At 44.6% G+C, this 26,081-nt stretch overlaps 1 protein-coding gene across 2 annotated transcripts in view; it reads left to right on the top strand.

Moving 5' to 3' along the window:
- Positions 1-26,081, top strand: part of LOC143960161 (dihydrofolate reductase-like) — a 75,029-nt gene that overhangs the window by 22,001 nt on the left and 26,947 nt on the right. For both annotated transcript variants that reach the window (XM_077468474.1, XM_077468475.1), the window contains exons 2-5: positions 17,751-17,865; positions 18,200-18,249; positions 18,380-18,482; positions 22,841-22,967. In XM_077468474.1, the coding sequence (XP_077324600.1) occupies positions 17,759-17,865; positions 18,200-18,249; positions 18,380-18,482; positions 22,841-22,967 (387 nt within the window). In that variant the 5' untranslated portion in view covers positions 17,751-17,758. The remainder of the gene's footprint in view (positions 1-17,750; positions 17,866-18,199; positions 18,250-18,379; positions 18,483-22,840; positions 22,968-26,081) is intronic.

The following is a 26,081-nucleotide window of genomic DNA, read 5'->3' as shown; positions in this document are numbered from 1 at the left end:
ACGGTGCACTCCAACCAATGCTGCGGAAGTGCACTAACATAGGTGGGTAGGTGGGGAGTGAGCAGAAAAGACCTAAAAGGAGTGGCCTTGTCCACCCCACCCAGCACGGAAACAACTAACATCAGCAGTAATGGCATGTAATGTAAACTTTCAACATAACTTAAACAATATAACAATACAAATACAGATACAATCTCTTCAACTCATTCGGAGGTAAAATGTGTAACTTCAATCAGTGTGGGATACTCCATATTCATAAGATTGGATCCAGGGGTCTAGTCCCACCCAGGGGCCCTATTGTGTCCAAAGAGGGGTAACCAGTAATGTGGAAAGGGTAGTTATGTCGAGTGAGGCCACATTAATACCTATACGGGTATTAGGTTCTTGCAGGCTATCACTCAGAAAACCCAACAGCACTGCCCACCCTTTGTGTGCCTCCGTCTCCCTCCAGCACTGGCTCCACAGTATCGTTCTCTTCTTGCCTCTAATCGTATCCAGGTAGGCACCATCAGCGTTCCAAACAGGCATTTCCCCCCCATAGTTACACTCTGTCCCCTCTCGTTAATAGGACAGAAGTTTGTCCGCCAACGACAAGGTAGGGGCCCGAGTGGCTATTGTACCCGTAATTTCCACTCCACCTCTTTCACCACAGTATACCGAATATTGGGTATAGACATACCATTTTTACCTCACTACTCATAATGTTAGGGTTCTCTATTTCTACTTCTCTATTTCTCTATTTCTATTTTACATTGTCTCGCTCTTGAATGACTTCACCCTATATAAATCTGCCCTTCTAAAATACAATTTCTGCCACCATGCTGCCAAACAAGCTGTGACAGAACCGATCCCACACTCCGATTGAGTGCTTCCATCAGTATACCGCTTCCTAAGTCTGGATATAGATATCAGATATTCCAACCTCTCACAAGCACAAAACAAGACGACACTTGCTTAGCTGCTCAACATGGACTCATTTATTAGAACCAAAATGTCAAGTATTGATAATACAGTAGAAGACTAAAACCTAACCTAATTGGCATGAGCTAATTATCTAATCATTGACCCAGACTAGTTGTCAGAGAGATAGGACTTTTCAGGGTAAGACTTTGTCTCCTAGCTCACTGATTGACTATTCAATACACATTACCATAAATATAAACACAGGGTTAATTAGCACAAACAACAACGTGTGGAAAATATCCTTACAAGCCAGACTAGACCCATTTACACAACAGACAGGTGGCTGGAGTTGATGACATTAGCATCTAACAGTTTGTGTCCCAACAGTGTGATTCAGTCTATTGCTAATATGGCAAATACATATCCAGAGTCTGTGTGTCTTGGGGGGGACATGGATCTGAATCCAAGTAACACCACCTGAGGGGTCCCCAGGCATACAGCTCACAAAGAGCACTGTTCCCACAAATGCCAGGGCCCATAATCGCAAGGCAAGAGGCTCGCATCCTGTCCCCTCCAACAGCCTCTGTCCCAGCTAGGTCTGTCACACAAGCCTACTTTGTTTCTCTTATTAATACTTTGCCATCCAGTCCCCGTCGGCTCTTCTCAACTTTTAACTCTCTGCTTCATCCCCCACCCCCTCTACCCACTAACTCACTCACTGCCCAAGAAATTGCCAATCACTTCAAAGACAAGATTGATGCAATTTGTGAGGACTCCACTGTGCGTACATCTTCCCCACCCAACATACCTGGCCTAACAGCACATTCAACACTCTCCTCTTGAATTGGCTACTATCGAAGAGGTCCCTTGGATCCTGTTCCCTCAGGTCACCCTCCTATTCTATCCTATGCTCCTTTACTCACATCTTCAATCTTTCCCTTTCTAGTGGCATCATCCCCTCCCCTCTAAGACCTCACTGGACCCCACCAATCTAAGCAACTTAAGACCCATCTCATTGCTCCCATTCAGCTCTAAACTTCTAGAACGCTTAGTCTACAACCTCTTAGCTCCTACCTCAGTGAAAAAAACCTTCTTGACCCATTACAGTCTGGCTTTCACTCGCAGCACTCCACAGAAACTGCCTTACTAAAACTCATTGAACAATTTACTAACTGCTAAAACCAACAGCCGATACTCCATACTCCTACTACTTGACCTCTCTACTGCCTTTGATACTGTTGACTACCCGTTCCTTCTCAATAAACTATATTTCCTTGGCCTCCAAGATTCTGCTCTATCTGGGTTCTCTGCCTATCTATCACAGCGCTCCTTCAGTGTCACCTACAACTCTGTCTCCTCCTCTCCATTGCCTCTTTCTGTGGGGGTGTCCCAAGGCTCTGTTCTTGGACCCCTTCTCTTCTCTATCTACAGCTCCTCCCTTGGTCACTTGATAACCACCCATGGCTTCCAATACCATTTATACGCCGATGACACCCAAATCTATCTGTCTACTCCTCACTTCACTCATTCAGTCTCCTCTCGCATTACTAACTTGCTAACTGACATATCAGCATGGATTTTGCACCACTTCCTTAAATGAAATCTCTCTAAAATTGAGCTATTAATATTCCCCCCTGCACATGCCCCCCTCCATGACTTTTCCATCCAAATTAACAATGCAACCATCAGGCCCTCCCCTCATGCCAGGGTACTAGGTGTATTCCTAGACTCTGACTTGTCATTTTTGCCCCAAGTCCAATCGTCAAAAGTTTGTAGAATTCACCTCCGTAACCTCTCTAAAATTTGCCCCTTTTTAACAAATGAAACCACCAAGCTCCTCATTCACTCCCTTGTTATCTCTCGCCTTGGCTATTGCAGCTCCCTTCTCATTGGCCTGCCTCTCCATAGGCTATCCCCTCTTCAGTCTATCATGAATGCTGCTGCCAGACTTATGCACCTTACCAACCGCTCAGTGTCTGCCAACCCTCTCCTCCAATCCCTACACTGGCTCCTAATCACCCAGCGAATTAAATTCAAAATACTAACCACAACATACAAAGCCATTCACAACTCTGCCCCGAGCTACATCAACAATCTTGTCTCTAAATATCACCCAAATCGTCCCCTCCGCTTTTCTCAAGACATCCTACTCTCAAGCTCTCTCATCTACTCCTCCCATACTCGTCTCCAGGATTTCTCCAGAGCCTCTCCCATCCTCTGGAACTCGCTACCTCCACTGGTTCGGCTATCCCCTACTCTTGCTACCTTCAGGTGATCCCTGAAAACTCATCTCTTCAGGGAAGCCTATCATTTCTCCAACTAATCTTCTGCCACTTCCATCAGCTCATTCCCCACAGTTATAACCTTTTGTACCACCTGCTCCACCCTATTAGATTGTAAGCTCTTCTGAGCAGGGCCCTCTTAATCTTCGTATTTTATTGTATTGTAACTGTATTGTCTCCTTTTATATTGTAAAGCGCTGCGTAAATTGTTGGCGCTATATAAATCCTGTATAATAATAATAATAATAATAATAATATAATTATTATTATAATAATAATTATAAATATATATATATATATATAAACGGGGAATTAAGTGTGCCGGAGGCCTTGTCCACCCCTCTTAGAACATTAAAAAAAGCTCACGAGATGGTGTCGGGAGTGGTGGTTATTGCTTGTGCCTTTTCTTTATTGTGCCCACATGTAAATAGTTCTGCAGTATACTGTATCACCGTATACAGTTACCCAGTAGAAGTATGTGGCTCAAAATTGGAGGCACTAAGACCTCCAATAGTGTGTGTAGTCCACTCTTCGAGGGGTGAGCAGGTGGTCAATAAGGCAGTGGTGGGGGTTCTTGAAGAGCAATATTAAATCGCCAGCATCAGTGATGTAACCCCCGGACACCCCTTTGTAGGCAGACCGTTGGATTGGACAGTATGGTTAATCATGGGGGCCAGGGGGAGGCAAGTCGAGCAGAGTCATAGGAGTGTCAGCTCGGTGTTGGAGCCGGGGTAGCAGTCATGCCGTCTGGTATTCCTGACAAAAATGCAAATAGGCCAAACTTACCTGTCCCGGGTATGCCACGGAGCAGCGGTGAGACGTCGGTTTCCCCATCCTGGACTTGTTCAGATTGGAATGTCTTCTGGGGAGCGTTGGGAGTGCCCCAGAATAGTCAGATAGCCAAAACACTGCGGAGCCTGGAACAGTCGGAGGGGTCATCAGAACTGGTTAGGGGAAAGGCTTCTCTATGGTGCGGTTGTCGCGGCTCATTAATCCCGTTGGGCACCTGGGAGCATCTTCGTGCTCTCTTCAGCCAGGATTGGGAGGTCAGGATGGCCCCGAACCCACGAGCCTCGGACACGGCAAGAACATCAGCCAATTCTGGACTGGGATGGGGTTTGCCCCCATGAACGCAAATAGGGCTGGCAGGACTCCTGGTGATCGCAGTGTAAAGGAGCATTGGTCTCTGTGGAATTTAGGCGAGAGGGGGTTGCCCCATCTGTATGTGATGCTTGACCGACGGGCCACATCCAGGACCAGGCGAAGCATAGCCTGCCATTGCAATGTGGCTCTGGAGATGTCTGGGAGTATTTTTATGAGTGCCCCATCAAAGTTCAGTTCCCCGAACTCCCAAGCTTTCCTGAGGACTGTCTCTGAGTGTGTATCTGTGCAGCCTGCAGATCACGACCCTTGGTCTATTGGGGTTGATAGAGTGGGGTCCCAGCGCTCTGTGAATTTTACCTGGTTAGGGAATGCATCTCCGGAGACCCTCTGGAAGATCATGTTGTTTCTGCTAGGTCCTCAGGACCCGTCGCCTCAGGTAGGCTTCTAATCCTCAGATTGTTTCTTCTGCTCCTATCTTCCATATTCTCAAGATAGAGCTGTAGGGATACTGTGGTGTCTACGTGGGCATCTTGTATGGACTCCAGCACCAACACCTGCTGGCTCAGGGCCGCCATAGAGGACTCCCCTGTAGTTAACCTGGTGGACAGGGAATGAACTTCTGTCTTAAATACCTGTAAGTCCTTGCGGTGCTTCTCCTCCAGGATGATCAGCTCTATGTCCGACTTGGTCGGGAGGGCCTGGAGAATGGCTCGGAGTTCAGCATCCATTTGAAGGGAGCAGGGCAGCAGCAAAGGGCTCCAAGAGGCGCATTGGAGATGCAGTAGAACATCTGAGTAGGAGTCTGAGGCCAAGGAAGCAGCTGGCGAGGCCGGGTGAGAGTGCGGGTCGGAGGTCGCGGGTGTGGGTCCTTGTGGTTCCGCCATCTTGTGTTTCGGGGAGGCCGCCTGAGATCCGGGGAAGTAGCGTTCAATCCAGCTGATGGCTTTGCTAGTTTTAGCTGCCTGTTTGCCCTCTTCGTTTTGCGTTTCCTGACCATGGGCATGCCGTAAATATCGGAGATTTAAGGGTTTTGTAATCCGGGCAAGGTGGGTGCAGGCCGGGAGTTCAAACTACATGTGTCTACCTGCCGCCAAGTCCAGACCACACCCCAGAAAGCCAGTTTCTATGGAGGCACTTGTGCGGGCTCATTCTCGAGCCTCACTTTCTGCATCTATAGCTTCAGACAGTGGGACTTGGCCCTGCCCCCTCGTCACTGTCTTTGATTGACAGCAGCAGGAGACAATGGCACCTACTGCTTCATAGATGTGCAGAATTAAAACAATGTGTTTCGTTTCAATTTGTTAGTTAAATCAATTTGTTTAGCTTAATTGGTTTTAATCATTTAATTTGTTTTCAGAATTAATTTCATTTATTCGAATCAATTCGAATTTTCCGAATTCAGTTGTATTGATCCATATTCGACATATTCATAAAATTCAACTTACGAATTCAAATTCTAGTCTAATTTAAATTTATTCTATTTGAAATTTGAATTTTGGAAGACGGTTATATTCTGTGGTGGTTTGTAAATACATTGCCCCAGTAGATGGATCACACAGTGCTGTAGCACTAAGTGATATTGTAACTATTATAAATGAAAAATCAGCAGGGTCAGATTGGTGATGTGTGTGTGACATGGAATGAAAGACCACTTGACAATGCAGGACTGTGTCATACATGGTAGCAGCCTGACTCCATTGTTTTTCATCAATAGTAGTGAAAGATCTCTCAGTGCTATCGCTTTGTGTGATCCATTGGCCAAGGCTGTGTATTTACGAGCAGCTGCAGATAGACGCACAGCAGGCTGTGAACTTTTGTACATAACAGCACTGGTCTCCAGAGTGCCCCCTGTTGTCAAAGACCAGCACTGGCAATCACAAATCCTCCGAACCGCAAAGGCTTCCCACAAAGATTGGTCACCACAAAACTCAAAAAGGGAAGAGTCAGCCAGTTTGCGGAATTAAAAGAGATTTTAGCCCTAATGTAGAGAGATAAAAAAGATGTGTATGTCCTTTCCTCCATCCACAATGACACTGTGGTGGAATTTCAAGAAAGGCATGGGCCCGTCCAAAAACCCAAGAGCATACATGACTATAGCCAGTTCATAGCCAGTTCATAGGGGGGTGTGGATTTTAGCGACCAAATGTTACAGCCCTACTTAACCACCAGGAGATCAATTCAATTGGTGTCTATATACTTTTTTCAGTTAGGCCTGTACAATTCTTATGTCATCTTTTGTAAGTGCACACAAAGACCCCTATCCTACCTGAAGTACTACGTGGACATTGTTACAGCCCTTATCTATCTGGAAGTCCATACCCCTGAACAAATTTGCTCTGATTCAGTGAGCAGGCTACATGAAAGACACTTCCGATATCATCCCTCCTGCCCAAAACAGGCTGCGACCCCCCCAAAAAATGTTGTGTTTGCACCAGTATAAGAATTTGATGTGACAACCGATACTATTGTCCCCAATGTCCCTCTCAGCCTGGTCTCTGTATAGGAGAGTACTTCTGTATCTACCATACATCACTATTGGTTAAATATACTGTAGTAAAGATATTTCTCCAGTGTCCGCTACCTGCCATTTCCCTGTATGACCATGCCTCTGCCAACTGTCTTAACCGATTCTGGCCTGTTTATTGATGAACCCTCTGCCTGCTGCCCTAACTGACCCTGGCTTGTTTATTGATGATGCCTCTGCTTGCCACCTGAACTGACCCTAGCCTTTTTATCGACCACATGTGCCACCTGAACTGACCTCCGCCTGTTATTCACCATGTTTTTACTTGCCGCTTAAACTGATCCTTTACTCTGCCACTGTAGTAGTGGGATTCAAGATAACACTGGAGTTACACGTATGTGAGAGGTTCTAGAGTAGTTTTTTTGAATGGAGAAATCTATGTTTTTGTTTTTTTTCTAAGTTTTGTCATTTCCGGGTTTCAGGGTCTGAAGTCCAGAGGCTTCGAAAAGCTATGGGTGGGATAAAGCTTCTACCCCCTGTGCCCAGGTCTTACCTGACCGAGGCCCTAAGCCTGATGTTTCTGTCTGCTGGCATCTGACCCTGGCCTGTTAATTGACCACGCCTCTGCCTGTCATCTGAACTGACTCTGGCCTGCTAATCAATCATGCCTCTGCCTGCTGCCTGTACTGACCCTGGCCTGTTAGTCAACTTCGACTCTGCCTACCATCTGAACTGATCATGACCCTGCCTGAACTGACCCTGGTCTGTTAATTGACCTTACCTCTGCCTGCCACCTGAATTGACCCTGGCCTGTTTATGAGCTGTGTTCTTGCCTGCTTCCTGCACCAGTACTTTGGCTGTGCTGACCATTTCTCTGCCTGTTGCTTGTACTGACCCTTCACAGGTTGCCACTGGAATCTTCTTTCACTCCTACATAACAAAATCACAGAGCTGGTGGATGTTAGAGACCTTGCGCTCCCCCCCCCCCCCTTCCATTGGAGGATGCCCCACAGATGCTCAATAGGGTTAAGGTCTGGAGACATGCTTGGCCCGTCCATCACCTCTACCCTCAGCTTCTTTAGCAAGGCAGTGGTTGTCTTGGAGGTGTGTTTGGTGTCATTGTCATGTTGGAATACCTGTGGCCCAGTTTCCAAAGGGAGGGGATCATGCTCAGCTTCAGTATGTCACAGTACATGTTGGCATTCATGGTTCCCTCAATGAACTCTAGCTCCCCAGTGCCGGCAGCACTCATGCAGGCCCAGACCATTACACTCCCACCACCATGCTTGACTGTAGGCAAGACACACTTGTCTTTGTACTCCTCACCTGGTTGCCGCCACACAAGCTTGACACCATCTAAACCGAATAAGTTTATCTTTCTCTCATCAGACCAGGGGACATAGTTCCAGTAATCCATGTCCTTAGCCTGCTTGTCTTCAGCAAAGCTTTTTTGTGCATCATCTTTAGAAAAGGCTTCCTTCTGGGACGACAGCCATGCAGACCGATTTGATGCAGTGTGCGACATATGGTCTGAGTGCTGACAGGGTGACCCCCCACCGCTTCAACCTCTGCAGCAAAGCTGGCAGCACTGATACATCTATTTCCCAAAGACAACCTCTGGATATGACTCTGAGCATGTGCACTCAACTTCTTTGATCCACCATTGGGAGGCCTGTTCTAAGTGGAACCTGTCCTGTTAAACCACTGTATGGTCTTGGCCACCGTGCTGCAGCTCAGTTTTAGGGTCTTTGCCATGATGTTGAATTTCCAGTGACCAGTAAGAGCGAGTGAAAGCGAAAACACCAAATTTAACACACATGTTCCCCATTCACACCTGAGACCTTGTAACACGAACGAGTCACATAACACCGGAAGGGAAAATGGCTAACCTGGCCCAATTTGGACATTTTCACTTAGGGGTGTACTCACTTTTGTTGCCAGCAGTTTAGACATTAATGGCTGTGTGTTGAGTTATTTTGAGGGGACAACAAATGTACACTGTTATACAAGCTGAATAATCACTACTTTGCATTGTAGCAAAGTGTAATTTATTCAGTGTTGTCACATGAAAAATATATAATAACATATTTACAAAAATGCGAGGGGTGTACTCACTTTTGTTAGATACTGTACACAGATACATAGAAAACTCTATCTGGCTCTAAAAAAATTATAACTTTTTTTGGGATACAGTAGTGCATGACAGTAATTGTCATTGAAGGTGTGAGTCCACTGAAAATTGGCCTGGATAGAAAGGGGGTAAGAGGTGGTTAATTTGGAGAGATTTCCTCTAACTTCCTGTTTTGCCTATGGGACAGGAAGTGAAGGTAAATCTCCCCAATTATACATGGCAAAAAAATCTGATAGGGGTTATTCTATTCAAACGGGGGCAAAGTGTCATAGTTTGTAGTGGCAACACAGGGCAGTCTTCCAACTTGCCAAGCAAAATGTGGTCACACGTGTCCAATGACCTCCTGCCTACAGGGCTGAACATGGAAAATCTAAATGCATATGGCTGGCTTTAGGTCAGCTGCAGAGCTGTTTAGAACCAAGAAAAGACTATCTGTCAGGCCTCCTTATTTAGCAACATCTAATCTCAGGCCACCATCAGGTCAACCTCTAAGCCTAAGACACTGAGCACTAGAAGAGGAGATCCAAAAAAAGCTTGAAACTTTGCACATGCTCATGAAATGATAATTCACATTTTAAAGATCATGCAGCACCATCTAGTGGTCATATTATTTATTGCACTGCATGTTGCATTGCATTACAGTTATGAACATTTCAGAAGTAATTGTATACCTCTCTACAAACAAAATAGCCTTGCATGTTAAGACTGATATGCCTTTAGCATATAATAAGTATTAAAATGTTTGTCATGGCAAAAAAAAAAAAAAAAAACATATTCAATATCAGTGGTGGCTGGTGCTAAGTTTTTTTTTGGGGGGGGGGGGGGGGGGCAAAACAAACCCCTCTAGGTCTGCACACACCAGAGGATACCCGGCAGCTTCGGTGTTAACCCGGTCTCCTTTGCGGGTACCAAATCTTCAGCCTCCTGTGCTGATTGGCCGGGACAAGAAGCTGGAAACTGGTAGTGACACAATGGCAAATATTGATTTGCTAAAATCACAAGTGGGAGAATTTGGGGCACAGACCAGGACAACCTAAAACAAGCCAATTAGAGCATCAGGCTCTAATCACAAGCTTGTAAAAATGACAGACCTAATAGAAGTCCGGTGCCCTGCACAGTGCAGTGAGTGCACACACATAGAACAGTTATATTATCATTTATTTGAAAATCAGTTAACATTTTTTCACTTTAAGATGTTAAAAATGTTAGTCATATTATCAGTTATTTAAAAATAACCACCGGAAGGAAAAGGCTTTAAGAGGAGAGATGACATCACTTCTGAAATGTAAACAGAAGCAGAGGAAGCTTCTCATTCGTCAGAAGCGATCGTGAGGGGGTGGCCATGAATCACTCCTGCAACGATGTCGACCGCCGCAGGCATGGGGGGGCCCCTATCTGTCCCCCCGCCCGCTAGGAGGCAGGGACGTACAGGTACGCCCATATGCCTGCCTGTGCCATTCTGCGACATACATCATTGTGCGGCGATTGGCAAGTGGTTAAAGTAGGCCAACAACATTTTGGAAGGGACTGCAATAGAACTTGTGGAAACAGTGATGGAGAATAGAGAAAGAAAGAGAGAAAAAAAATGAAGAAAAAAGTTAATGTGCATCTCCATTGGGGCAAACATACACCATTTGGGTATAACACAGAAACAAAATGCAAAGTGCCATAGATTGTAGTAGTAACACGGGGCAGCCTTCCAACTTTACATTTCAGAAGTAATTGTATACCTCTCTACAAAAAAATAACCTTGCATATTAAGACTGATATCCCTTTAGCATATAATAATAAGTATTATAATGTATGTCATGGCAAAAAAAAAAAAAAAACATGTTCAAAAAAAGTAGCAGCTGGTGCTAAAAGTTTTTTTTTTTTTGGGGGGGGGGGGGGCGTAAACAAACCCCTCCAGGTCTGCACAGAGGATGCTGTGAGACCTGCCTACAAATGGAGGTCACGGCTCCTCCGATACCTGGCGGCTTCCGTGTTAACCTGTTTCTTTTTTTCGGGTTCCAAATCTTCAGCCTCCTGTTCTGATTGGCTGGGATGAGACCAGGACAACCTAAAACAAGCCAACTAGAGCCTCAAGCTCTAATGACATGCTTGTACAAATGACAGATCTAATAGAAACCCACTAGTTTGGCCCCCGCACAGTGCAGGGAGTGTACACACATAGAACAATTGATTTTAAATAAATGATAATACAACTAACATTTTTTAACTTTAAGATGTTAAAAATGTTAGTTATATTATCAGTTATTTAAAAATAAATCGTTCTATGATTATGCAAACTAACTGTGAGGGGCGGTGCCCCTGCGCCCCTTATGGACCGACCGCCACTGTTCAATATATCTCTGCAATACATGTATGTTTCACAATGTTCTATCCCTTTAAAGACCCTCTAAGTACAGAAGAATACCTGTTGTTCTGCATGACATGCACTCAGCACCTAAGTCCTACTGTAGAATGACAACATAGCAACTATTGTGGACTATGTGATGTCGGTCCATCCCAGTTTTCTTTTGCTCATATCCTCCCCTATCCTATTAACCACAATATAGTAACACATTTTCCTGGTGCCTCCATGGCAGCATACCTGTGACAGAGCTCTGCCTCTACTTCACCTTCAGGACTAGTGAATAGCATAAATTAAAGGACATTGTCCTTCCCCCAACATTCTCCTTTTTTTCCTCATACCTCTTGACTGGTGAAGAGTAGCAGTATGTCCATACCTCTGCAGTCGACAGCGCCTGCCGAGTTGAAGTGTAAGTAAACCCCCCTATCGTTTTCAGCCAAAGAAGCTGCCATCTTTGCCTCTGTTTAATATAAAACTACCATGATGCTGCACATGTGATCAGTTATGACACCAGCCATTGGATGGTTTAACAGTTTGATTGAGAGCACAACCAATGTGAGTGTTACATTTCCGGCATGCCCCGGAAATGAAACTGTTTTATGGATGGGTTTACTTCCGCTTTAAGCCTCTCTCATGTGCAGTCCCTGTTCTTGGGCCGCTATTAGCGCTGATAAGACTGGGAACCCCTTCTGAGGATCTTTTGGGGTCTTGCAGAGTTTCCTCACAGGAATGCAATCTGCTGATAAATTCAAGAACGAACTAATGTTGGTGGAGACAGCAGAAGGATCAGCTTTCTTTCCGGCTCCTTGGGTCAGGTTAGATTTTGTTCCTTTTAAATAAAAGCAGCAGGGTTTAATTGTTAGTGACATTAAAAAAAAATATAGGAGAAAAACTAGTGAGGTGTTCAGACCAAAGTAAAATTTGTCCCCTTTAAGTCTTTTATTCCCGGTCCGCCCAACCCAGTAGTTGTTGCCAGTAAGGGCTAAATTTAATTGATTTCAGGTTTTAATTTATTTAATTAATTAATGGAGTGTTTCCACCCTCTCTCCCTATAAAAGTTGGTGCCTTTGTGAGTTCAGGTCTGTGCCTCATAACTAGTGTGTACCCTGCAGCTCAAAAGCGTTTCAACAAACAGGTATGTCTCACCTTTAAATCTCACTGCCATTATGAATTTTTTTTAGGTATCTCTTTGGGGTTCTACTTTTTCTCTTTTTTCCATATTTCCTCAGCTGATCCTCCTGCCCATAACTCACCATGAGCCATTCGTCTCATAGCCAAGATCCTCTTGTATCCAATAGGTATGTGGACCACCTGTATGTGAGTTTAAAAAAAAAAATAAGAAAAAAATAAAAAGAGCGCGCAACTGATAAACAAACTTGGTTTGTTTCAGCCCTGTTCCTTCAAAGCGGTCCAGAAACTCCTGAAGGCGCCATGACAATGATGATAGTCCTGAGCAGAGGCCATGCTCTTCTCATCATAAATCTTCCAGATCATGATCTTATAGGCGTCGTCATTTGCCTTCGCCTCCACCCCGGGCGTCAAGGTAAAAATGCTGGGCCTGTGGCGCGGTTCCACTCCTTGATAAGTTTGTCTGCAGAGACTGTCTCAGGGATTACGCAGCTAACTGGGAATTAGAAGGCCAACAGGTGGCTGACCTACTTAAGCAAACCATGAGAGACTCTCTTTCTGAATTGACGGCCATGATTCCTACTCACCCGGTTTCACAAGCTGCACAAGTGTTAGATGTAGACCCCAACATACCGGGTCCATCAGCTGTTAGTACTCCTTTGCCTCCGTCAGGGAAAACAGCTAAACAAACTACACCGGTAGATTAATCCGAGGAGTCTTCAGATGATACTGAACCAACCAGTTTCAATTTCTCCCTGGTTCAACCCTTTGTACCATCAGTGATGAGCACCATTGCCTGGGAAGACCCGGATGAACCTCCTCAAAAATCAAAATAAAAAAACTATTTCCTATTCCTCAAGATAAATCAGATCTTCTTTCCCATTAATGGGGGAGATGAGGGAGATCATAGAGGATGAGTGGAACAAGACCGACAAGAAGTTTTCTCTAGCCCGTTTACCAAACTGTATCCTCTGGCAGATTCGGATACTCAGTCCTTGAGCTCAATGCCAGTGGTTGATGCAGCTGTAGTGCATCTGGCAAAAAATGTAACACTGCCAATGGAGGATTCAACATCTTTCAAGGATCCCCTAGATAGACGTATTGACCTAGACCTCAAGAGGAGCTATCTAGCGGCAGGGGTGGCTTGCAGACCAGCCATTGCGCTGACATCTGTTTCCAATGCCATCAGGTCTTGGATGGAAAATGTTGAGACAGCCCTGCACCAAGACATTCCTAAAGATGCTCTGGAGGAGCTTAAGTTGGTGGTGGATTTCATAGGAAAAGCTGCAATTGACACAATCCGGTGTTCAGCAAATTCAATGCTGCACTCTATTATGGCAAAGTGGGCCTTATGGCTAAAACCTTGGACAGTCAATCTAGCAACTCGACAAAGCAATATCCAGAGTAACAGGGGGCAAATCTGGCTTACTTCCTCAGGACAGGAAGGTCTGGAGAACAAAGGCCTATTTATCACGATTCCGGCAATCAAATTCTAGAGACTTCAGACAGTCTCGCCACTTTAGGGACAACAAGAAATCGTGGAGAGGCACCCAGACTTCTTTTTTGCGAACCAGAAAGAACAAGTCCCTCACTGCTCCCCAGGAGGGGACAAAGTCTTTTTGACATCAGTGGGGGCCCGGTTAAAAAATGTTTTCCCCATCTGTGCCTCCAAGTGTCAAGACCCATGGGACCTATCAACGATCCGGTACGGACACTTCTGGACTTTTTCTCAGCAGCCTCCTCACACGTCCTTCAAAGAAACACAGTTACCAGCCTCCCCACAGAAAGCACTGACCATAAACCAATTTTTGGAGTCCCTGCAGTACCAAGGGGCAGCAATACCTGCCCCCCCCCACCCATCGGAGCAATTTACAGGTTGTTATTCCACCCTTTTTCTGGTGCAGAAAAAAAAACAGGCGACTGGAGACCTGTAATAGATCTGAAGAAGCTAAATCAATACATCCATCTCGAAAGCTTCAAGATGGAGTCGCTCCAAACGATCATCGAGATCAACAAGATTGGCTAATATCGATAGACCTGCAGGATGCTTACCTCCACATCCCTATTCTTCCATCCTTTTAAAAATACTTAAGGTTCGCAGTGGGTCATGTCCACCTGCAATTTCAAGCTCTGTTCTTCGGGCTGTGCACCTCCCCTCGGGTGTTCACAAAAGTATTGATATCTGTCTTGGCCCCTCTGAGAGAGAAGGGATTAAGAATTTATCACTCCCTGAACGATATCCTCTTGCTGTCAAACATTCCGAGTCAGCTTATAGTCCACAGGGAGATTCTTCTTCAGTCGTTGCCAGAGTTCGGGTGGCTGGTGAACCATTAGAAGAGCCAATTAGTTCCAACACAACAGATGATTTACTTAGGAGCAATGTTCAATACGCTCCTAGGCACAGTCTCTTTACCCCAGATGAAGATGGAGGGCATCATTCAGAAGGAATCCAAGATCATACAGAGATCCCATCTGTCAGCCTCAGTGTCTGAGCCTTATTGGCATGATGTCCCTGTGCATACCTCTAGTCCCATGGTCTCACTGGCATCTAAGACACTTCCAGATGGGCTTCTTAATACAGTGGAGACGGCAACATCTTTCCCAGACAATCCATTTAACAACGCTAATGAGCAGGAGTCTAAACTGGTGGATGAATCCAGAGAATCTCTCCCAGTTCCATCATTTGAGTTTCCACTCATGGACCACAATTACGTCAGATGCGAGTGGCCAGGGGTGGGGTGCCCATTGCAGAGAATTCCGGATTCAGGGAAGATGGTCCTTACCCACCAGAGGCAAGACACTTCTGAGGGAAGTGGAACCTATAATGCTCTGAGCAGAGAGGAACCTGGTACAACTCAGGGCAATGTATCTCTCAGGCAAGATGAACATGGAGGCAGATGTCTTATCATGGAGGTTTGGGGACAACAACGAGTGGTCTCTCCATCCCCATGTGTTCAACCAAATCTCCAATCTATGGCAGACCCCATAGGTGGATCTCTTTGCTACGCAGGAGAATTGCAAACTCAGGAGGTTCTTCTCTTGCCTTCCACATCCACAGGCGGAGGGAGAAGATGCGCTATCTTGTCCTTGGACCTTCAAGACAGCTTACGCCTTTACTCCCCGCCCACTCCTTTCAAGGTTACTCCTCAGACTCCTGAACGAACCAGTCCAAGTGCTAGCAGTGCTACCCTATTGGCCGAAGGGACCTTGGTTTCCACTAGCCATGCAACTCAGTGTGGATCCTCCGATCAGAATTTCTCCCTTCCCACAGTGGTTGACCCAGGGCAGGCTGGCCCATCCAGACCCACAGAAGCTGGATCTTCGTGTATGGAAGTTGAAAGGAGGAGGTTTGAATCGTTAGACTGTTCCCAAGAGGTCATATCCACCTTGTTGAAAGCTAGAAAGCCTACAACCAACACAATCTATACAAGAATTTGGGACAAATTCTTATCCAATGCCACAGGGAAAGGATTTGATCCAATCTCTACTTCCACTGCTAATTTTCTAAGTTTTCTGCAAACCAGTTCTCGATTTGGGGCTCAACCAGAGTTCCCTCAAGGTACAAGTGTCCGCAATTTCTGCAGCAACCAACACCAAGTGGGCAGAAGACCCTCTAGCGGTTATGTTCCTCAGGGGAGTATTGAAGATGTGTCCTCCATCCAGACATTCCTTCCCAAAGTGGGATCTTCCTTTAGTATTGGAAATTCTATCTACTTATCCATTTGTGCTGGTTGAAGAAATCTCAATTTGGAATTTAACTTTAAAAACAACTTTTCTGTTGGCCATTACATCTGGCAGGAGGATTTCGGAACTCCACTCCCTGGGCATCAGGGATGAACATATATCATTTTTTCCAGATAGGGTAGAACTTCTCTCAGAGGGTTTACGCCTAAGATCACCTCAACGGCAAACCTGTCAGAACCATGGCCATTACCAGTTTTTATGGACTCAGAATCAAACTCCTGTCATGAGTTGGACATATCCAAAGTCTTCAGGGCCTACTTGGAAGCCACAGCAAGTTTCAGGAATTCTGAAAGATTACTCATCATCCCATGGGGCAAAAATAGAGGAAAGGAAGCTTCTACCAGAAACTTGGCATCCTGGGTTGTGAAACGAATTCAGAAAGCATACAGGGTGAAGAACTTGGAACCTCTGGCTCAGGTGAATGCTCATTCAACAAGAGCGGTAGCCCTGCTTCTTGGGCAGTGAGGGCTAATGTTTCTTTGGAAACAGTATGCAGGGCCGCCACTTGGTCTTCGTGACACACATTCCTTAAGCACTATCGTGTTGATCCCGGAGCTCCTACGACAGTAGAGTGTCTGTCTGTATCTGATTACATTTTTTTTCGTTAAAGCATTAAAGCCACCCGTGTGAGCTAGTTATTTATCACAGGTATGCTGCCATGGAGGCACCAGAAAAATGAAAAATTGTATCATACTTACCGTAATTTTCCTTTCCTGGTGTGAATCCATGGCAGCATACGCTCCCACCCTCTGTATTCTATATTACGAAGAATGTTGGGGGAGGGACAATGTGCTTTAATTTATGCTATTCACTAGTCCTGAAGGCAGAGTAGAGTCAGAGCTCTATCACAGGTATGCTGCCATGGATTGGCACCAGGAAAGGAAAATTATGGTAAGTATGATAACATTTTCTGTAGTCCAAGAGAAGAACTATGCAGGCTAATTTGACTCCTCAAGATAACACAGGAAGTGTGCACGGGACAGTTCTGAATTTCTGACATAATAAATCATTTTTGCACTTATTGAACAGATGTAATACAATATTTTCGATGGTTTATTTAACAGAACAAAATGAAGCAAAAAAAAGAACTTTGTTGTTAAGGTTTACATACATTTTAAAGACGAAGACAGTTAAATGCTCTGTTGAAATCTAAGTGTGTGCATAGTTTTTCCTGCCAGTGAATTGGGGTATGGGGGAGGCAATGATTTCTGCTGAGAAGGAGTATTTCAGCAAGGGGTGGATTTGTACTGGGAGGAGGCAGACTTTATGCTTAGGGGGTAAGCATGCAGATTAGTGCTCTGTGATTTTGTGGGGGGATTTTTGCTGACACATATTGCGCATACATCTTGGGGGGGGGGGGTGAAGTTCGGTAGAGTCACCCTGGGCTCTAGATGACCTTGTCCCGGAACTGTCCTGTCAGACACATGTAAATGAAGCAGGCAGTTGGCTTGGATCGCTATCACACTCCCCTGACCTTCTACTGGGCAACAGATTATAAGAGGCTGATATCAAGCCGTATTCATGTACTCACACTAGTTGTATTTAAAAATGTAGACTTTTTATGAACCCACAATTTCATTCATTAGTGTTTTCACATCTGCATGGAGCAGATGTTTAATAAATTCTTCTTCTTCTTTTCAGGATCTACCATGTCCAAATCAGATGCGCCCATCACATACAAACCAATAAAAGTGATTGCCGCTGCTTGCAATAATATGGGAATCAGTCTCAATGGGAGGATACCATGGAATTTACCGTAAGTATTTTTCCGACAATATGTTACCCATGCAAGTCCCAGTAACAAAAATCAGCGCTAAAGATTTAAGAATTCCAGGTATCATCAAGTCATGCAGAAGTGAAGGTAAAACCACACTTTAACTTAAGGTTGCACTTCATTTAATCAAAGGATTGACTTCTGTTGAGCAGAGACGGCCGCACACTGATCAAAATTCAGCTGGTCCCTGCCAAACCAGACAAATTTCGATTGTGTATAGCCAGATTTAGTGTATGTTGTATTAAACTGTATTGACCCTTTAAAATGCTGAACATTTCCTAATTGAAGATGAGTTTTTTTTTTGTTTTTTTTCCAGGAATGAATTTCAGTATCTGTTAAACAGATTAACGACAGTAGAACAGCCAGGTAAGTAATAAATAGTTCCACTTACCAGTGAATTATGTATATTAGTGTACATACCCCCCTTCAACGTATCATGCTGGTAGTGTAGAACTGGTTTTGGTTAATAATCCTCTGATTGTGTACTTGTCTATAGGAAAGAAAAATCTGCTTGTCTGGGGCCGAACGTCTTTTGAGAACTTTGATGAGAAATTATTACCTCTGGCAAACACTGTTATAGCCCTCATGACCAGGAAAAGGTAATGGGACTTCGGGGACCACAGGAAGAGACATTGTAGTACAAAGAATAAAGGAAATATTACAATAAATGAAAAAGGGAGAACAAGATAGGAAAGGATGAGCGAGGTCGCAAAACTTTTATCTGTAAAGCTAAACTCCAGACAAACGACTATATTTTCCAATAAACTACGACAGAGGCTGCTTTACCCGCCAAAAGATTTGTATTTTTGTTCATCCAGTCCTGAGATTTATACAGCTCTGCCAAGCAGCACAGTTCTGTCTAGCAGGGCAGGATGCCTGATTTTCTTCTGCCCTGGTTCAGTAACATTTACAGGTCTTGTTCCTCCTCCAGACTGTGACTGGTCAGTGAAATGAGAAGCAGCACACTGATGAGCTCATCTCCCCGTCAAGCTACTCTCTCCTCCACACTACTCTCTCCCCCTATCAGCATGCTCTTGTTAGACAATGGGCACTGCAGTACAATTGAGCTTTGCTGTAAAGAGACAGCAATAAGCTGATACCATGTAAAACAAAGTCTAAGTTGGGTAAAAAAAGAAAAAAAAGGGGGCATTACTTACTATCAATATGATGTGTGCCTTGTGTTGCCAGCTCTTGCTTTAGTTGAAACCTTCCTCCGCAGATGTCCCCCTCCCCCCCCTGCAATCTTTTGGTGTAGCAGGAGCTAATAGAGACAAGGGACCTGTCATACGCACTCATCACGAGTGGTGACTATGCCTGTCATTTCCACCCCCCCCCCCCCTTTCCTGCATTCATAGAAGCTGTACTATAGCGTGTATGAATGAAAAACGATCTATGAATGGAGGAGGCACAACTTTCATTCATCTACCTGTCCTAGTATTCATCGATCGGTTCTTATTCATAGTTAGGTATGTGTGTTTTGTTTAGTTACGAATGAAAATTCTGACAAAATTTTGTATCCGAATTTCTGAATCACAGTAGCAACAAACTTCAACAAATCAGAAATTAAATTATAATAAAACAAATTATTTGAAGTCGAAAATGAATTTGAAATGGAAATAAATACAGTAAAAGTGAAATAAGATGTTGATTCCTACTTGGGCTGCTAAATAGAGTAGAAAAGAATAGAATAAAACAGAATGAAATAGAATAGAAAAAAAATGTATATAATAAAATAGAATAGAGTAGAATAGAAAAGAATAGAATAAAATGACAATAGTCATCTTCCAAAATTTGCATTTCCAAATTTTATTCAATTCTTTTATTTTTCTATTCTGTTCTTTAATTTTTTCCATTTTATTATTTTCTTTTCTATTCTATTTTGTTCCATTCTATTCCTTTTATTTTCTATTTTATTTTAGTCTATTCGTTCCTATTCTATTCTTTTATTTTCTATTCTACTCCATTCTAATTCTAATTAATTTTCAAATTCTAATTGAAAATCAATGTAGGAAATGAATTTGAAAATATAAAGCACATTCTGAAACTGAATCATTCTAACATAATGAATATGACGCAACAAAATTATTAGCTTAATGAATTAATTTGAAATGAAACACATTTTTACGTCATTCGCATCTCTACTCATAGTACAGTTTCTATGAATGGAGGAAGTGGGTGAAAAGGGCGTAATCACTGCTCTTGGTGAGTGCATATGACAGGTCCTCTGCTCTATTAACCTCTGCCATGCCAGAAGATTATGGCAGTAGAGGTACCGGGGCATCAGAGCATCAATTATAGCAAGAGCCAGCAGCACAAAGGACACTTTGCATTGATAGTAATGTCTCTTTTTTATTTTTTTACTATACTCTTTTAAGTCTAGGAAACTCTTTTTGTTTATAAAAGAATCGGGCAGGGAGAAACCTATGTGAGTTTACTATTTGCTGTTTATTGTCCTGCAGTTGTCCCTACAACAGTCAAACTAGCACACAGACACCCTGTGGCCAATTTGATTGGAAGCCAAGTAAAGAAAAATTTTTTTTGTTTTGTTTTTTGTTGGATACAGGGTCAGGGGGTTCAAACCCCCTGTCACAATTTTCTTGCTCTATGTGTCCCCTTGTAGAGACCTTCAGTACATACACTATATTATCAAAAGTATTGGGACGTCTGCTTTTACACACATACATGAACTTTAACCTTCCTGGCGGTATGATTATTTCAGATTTTTGATGCTGAATACGGTACTATTATTTTGCATGGAAATTTGGCGTTTTATATTGTAGGCCTGTAATTCGTAGGAATAACTCACTTAAATATGTCCAAACCAGAGTCTAGTAGACATCCCGAGTATGTTAAAGTTTGAAAAACAAAATCATAAATTATAATAAAATAACTATAAATAATTATACCAAATAATAAAAATTTTCAATAATGTAATCAAATCAAAAACACAGAAATTTGCTCAGTTGCAGAATTGTCACTGTCATTACTTTTCAGTATTTGATGACGGATCTCCCCACAAATCGCTATCGCTCAATTCTTGCGAGTGATTCTAATTTATTATCGCTGTTTTCTAGCTGGTCTAAAACCACTTTTGATGTAAAGGGACGGTTTTGGTTGCTATGGACAATCTCCAGTTTCCAGGCAGAAAGAACAGTTTTTATAATATAAAACTGCATGCAGGGCACTGGAGAAACCACTAGGGACAAAAGGGATGTGAAATAATTACATACAGTAATGTAATCTGTAACATTACAGTATACTGTATGTATAGTGTGTGTTTCACTTTTTGAATTTGGCGCCATTCTCCATCCCCCTGCGTCACAACGCTCACAGGGAATGGAGCTTGGCTCCATGATGAATCAGAGGATGAGCCGCTCACACTGCGGGGGGAGACATCGCAGGATCCAGGGGACAAGGTAAGTAAGCTCTTGCTGGATGCTGCGATGCGATCCCGAGTCTGGCTCGGGGTTACCCCTTTTGGTTCTGAAATTTCATCCTGAGCCAGACTCTGGAATACCGCCACGGAGGTTAATGGCATCCCAGCCTTATTCCGTAGGGTTCAATACTGAGTTGGCCCACCCTTTGCAGCTATAACAGCTTCAACTTTTCTGGGAAGGCTGTCCACAAGGTTTAGGAGTGTGTCTATGGGAATGTTTGACCATTCTTCCAGGAACGCATTTGTGAGGTCAGGCACTGATGTTGGACGAGAAGTCTCCGCTCTAATTCATTTCAAAGGTGTTCTATTGGGTTGAGGTCAGGACTCTGTGCAGGCCAGTTGAGTTCCTCCACTCCAAACTTGCTCACCCATGTCTTTATGGACCTTGCTTTGTGCACTGGTCAAAATTATTTGGTGGAGGGGGGATTATGGTGTGGGGTTGTTGTTAAGGGTTTGGGCTTGATCCCTTAGTTCCAGTGAAGGGAACTCTTAAGGGATCAGCATACCAAGACACTTTGGACAATTTCATGTTCCCAACTTTGTGGAAGCAGTTTGTGGATGGCTCCTTCCTGTTCCAACATGACAGTGCACAAAGCAAGGTCTATAAAGACATGCATGAGCGAGTTGAGGTGGAGGAACACCTTTGGGATGAATTAAAGCAGAGACTGACTTCTCGTCCAAAATCAGTGCTTGTCCTCACAAATGCGCTTCTGGAAGAATGGTCAAATATTCGCATAAACACACTCCTAAACCTTGTGGACAGCCTTCCCAGAGGAATTGAAGCTGTTATAGCTGCAAAGGGTGGGCCCACTCAATATTGATCCCTAAAGACTAACACTGGGATGCCATTAAAGAGGAAGTAAAACCTAATGGGTTTACTTCCTCTTTAATTCCCTGCAAAGGTAAAGCATAATGGACTATTATGCATCGCATAGTAGTCCATTATGTGTCACTTACCTGACACAGGAGCCAGCGAAGTCACCGCTGTCCCCTTGTGTATAGAGCCTCCATCTTCTTGGTGGGTCTCGCTGCTCCGGCACTGTCATTCGAAGGAGCCGCAAAGACGTCACTCCCGCGCATGCGCACGGGAGCCGCCACTCGCAGCATATCGCCATTAACAGCGGCGCGCTCAGTGTGCCTGCGCACCGGTACCTGTCTTTTGGCAAATATCTCCTAAACCGTATAGGTTTAGGAGATATTTCTTGGACCTACAGGTAAGCCTTAATCTAGGCGTACCTGTAGGTCAAATTGGTTTGTAAGAGTTTACAACCACTTTAAAGGCAGGTGTCCCAATACTTTTGTTTTTTTTCCTTTTGTTTGCCCTCTTTGCATTTTGTGAATTGCTTAAAATAAACAAATAACATATATTTTTTAAAGAATTCTTATGTTACAGCATTTTTTCACTCCTGCCTAAAACTTTTACTCAGTACTTTACATCGTATTACTGATCTTTTAACAGAATGGATGTGATGCTAATGTGTTTATCTTCTTGCAATAACTTCTATTATCTTTTACATCTAGTGACTTACCAAAGTATGCTCATTATATCTGCCATAATGAAGAAGAAGTGGTGGAGCTCTTATCAAAGCCTCCTCTGTCTGAAGAGATTGAGACAGTATGGGTGTTAGGAGGTATAGAGTGTTACACGGTAAGTGCTGTACACATGATAATGAACACAAGGGGGAGCTGTATTCTGATAAGATGATCAAAGAATTGCCATTACCTAAAACATAAAACACTCTAGATCAGGTTATTCTACCTCTGCAATAGTTCAAGCCATCTCTAAAAAAAAAAGGCTGACTTACTCCAGAAGATTTTCGTTCCCCATAGCGTGTTATGTCAGGGCTATGATATACTTCAACGCATAACAATCCCAATTGATATCAATTAGACTGTCAACACGTGGATGCATGGAACACCTGTACATTCCATGCAGGCAAAACACAGCCCTTACATGTTGGGTGTGCGCTTAAGTACACCCATGCGAATGAGGCCTAAAAATGTAAAACTATTTAAAAATAAGATGTAACTGGCTTTTTCCTACTTGACTTCCAAGTGTCATGATGCCTAGCCCTAGCGCCCCTTTTCTTCTTGTGTGAAGAGTAGTGCTGGTAGACCTGCATGGAATAGTCTCATTGCTGCCCACTCCACATGCTGGAGCCCTTGGAACTATAGGGCACTTTCAGGTATAGGGGATCATGTGACATTTATCCTTCTTTTCAGGACATAGTGCCCAATTGGCACGGTGAAGTTATTCCCACATACAGGATTGCCGATAAGCCAGTAGAATCAGCCCTCCTATACTGGACCGAGCCCCACCAGTTCAACAGGGGGGGAGGGGCCTGGTCAGCTTTATTATATCAAATATGGTGAAAGCAGTTTTAAACAGATGACCAGATTCCTAGGCTTGCCAGGAAATTAAGTACATTTTCCCAGGGTCCTGTTTTTTTAATTTTGGCATGCAAGCACCAAACTTCCCGATGTTGATATAAGTTCCAGACAGCCACACTCACAGCCTTTTTCCTAGTGGAGTGATACTGCCTTCCTCCCTCAGTAAGTGCGGAGGGTGAGGCTTTAGCCAGGTGACAGAGAGGGGGAGACTCAACAGAGAGGTGGCTGAGGGCGCAGCACAGGGATCCTGGTGCACTGACAGGAAGCAAAGCTTGCACAGCATTCTGGAAGGTACAGACAGAGACAGAGATACAGGCATATACAGACAGCCATACAGCACCTGCTGTACTGTGATCATTATCATGATGATGACTATAAGCCCAGTGAAAGGCCTCCTTTTGTAGGTCTGCAGCCATTGGGTGCGCACAACCCCCCCCCCCCCCCCCCCGCCACCGCCATACTATGTAATACAGTGGTAAAACCTTTGAAGCAAGAGGGGGAGTGGTTGGGGGGGTTAGTAAAAAAATAGCTTTTATACTGCCCCCCAAGCATAAGTGTAAAGGAGACCTAAAAGGAAACATTTGACTGTTTGTAAATCTGACAAGCCAACTGTCGACTGTCAGATGGAAATAATCCAACACCTGTGCAGTAACGTGGTCATTTCCATACACCTCCATGAGTGCTGATCCCATCCCATGCCCCCCCACCATCTTCCCTGGACTCTGCGTGCCCCTCATCAAACCTGGGATTGGCATGGTGGGTGCAGCCGGGCAGAGGGAATGGCAATCAGAGAACATCTGCTCACTGATCTCCCCTTCCTGTTAATGACCCAGAGGTGACATGTAAAGAATCACTTCCAGCTCCTGGTGTCACTTTTCCCAGCTAGAATATATGAATGCGATCTGCAGTCTATTAGCTTCACTGTTTCGACAGGTGAGACCTCAGGGGTCTTTTAGACCCTTAATTGTTCATTAAAGAGAACCTGCCAACAAAAAAATGCGCACTAAGGTGAAAAACCTTCTTTCGCTTACGTTCATTGACTGACACAGTTCCTTCATTCTTGACCATTGGGTTGTTACGCCACCTTCAGGAGAGGACTAGGCAGAACATGTTAACATGTACAAAAAGGGCGGTCCCTTCAGTAACAACCCCCCAGCCTGCTTCCTGCAGCCTCAGTTTTTTTCTGCCTAGTGAAGGAGAAGGACCTAGGAACCCTGTGGGCCCATCGGTCCGTGGATTTTTTTCTGCAGAAGTTTGCCTTTTTGCGCAAGATTAAGATGCTGTGATCTACTATGAACAGTCGGCTGGGTGACAGGCTGGATACCCTTATCCTTGTAGTCTCTCCAGCCTGGCCAGCGAGCGTGTGCAGATCAGAGTTCCACGCTGGGTCGGCCACAACGTACCCCTCAGGCTCCAGGGGCGGACAATGAGTGCAATGCTCTGGGGCACACATATGACCAGGCTACTGATGTCTGCGTCACAGTGTGCTGGGCCAGCAGTCACCCCGTACTGATCGGAGAGTGGTACTGTGATGGAATGTCCCCAGCTCGTCTGGACTGTAAAGTACAGCTCTTACTGCCTAGGTGGGGCTGAGCAGCTGGGCATTCCTTGGGAGGTCGATTCGGGGGTCCCTCTCCTCCCTCTCTTCTGTCCCTGTCCCTATCTTCTCTCCTCCCCTGTGGGGGATGCTGCATGGGCTGCTGAGCGGTGTGTGTGCCACATAGACAGGGACCCCATGAGGGGCTCTCACCTTGGGTGGGGGGCTGCGCTGGGTGGCTGTGCCCTGGGTGTCTGTTGTCTCTCCCCTGGGTGTCTGGAGGTCTGTGTCTGTTGATTGCTGTAGCACTGTTTGCCGCCATTTTCTCTGCCTGTGTTTCACTGTTCCTCTCTGTATACAGTGCTCGGTGGCCATTTTTGGTGTGACCAGGGAGAAGCATGGTCAGGAACCATTTTTCTGTAGTTCGGCGGCCATTTTCCCTGTGATTATGTCCTTTATACTGGACGCTCGGTGGCCATTTTGTTGTAGCCTAGCACGTTTTTCATGCCCAGCGCTGATCCCGGATGCTCAGTACAGGTTTCCTCTCACAGACACCTGGGAGCTGACACAGGACACAGGCACACCTAGGGACCATCACTGTCCTAAGTCCCCAACAGGTGGCAGACAGGGTAGTGTCAGCATGGCTTCAGAAACTGGCGTTTCTCCCCCTGCAATGTGACAGCTCACCTGCAAACAGTGAAGCACCTTTTGGACGCCTTCTCGGCGGTCCTGGAAACACTCGTTGCCAAGGTGGAGGCGGTGTGTGGGCACAAGGTGGTAGAAAGGGGCCCCTGCTCCCTCCGTCCTCCGGTGAGAGCTCTGACGCAGACTCGG

Source organism: Lithobates pipiens, unplaced genomic scaffold, assembly GCF_037356315.1.
Source record: "Lithobates pipiens isolate NorthernLeopardFrog02 unplaced genomic scaffold, aLitPip1_a1.2 Scaffold_8, whole genome shotgun sequence".
Taxonomy (NCBI): Eukaryota; Metazoa; Chordata; class Amphibia; order Anura; family Ranidae; genus Lithobates; species Lithobates pipiens.
Note: the sequence above shows the minus strand (reverse complement) of the source record. Positions and strands in the feature narration are given on the sequence as shown.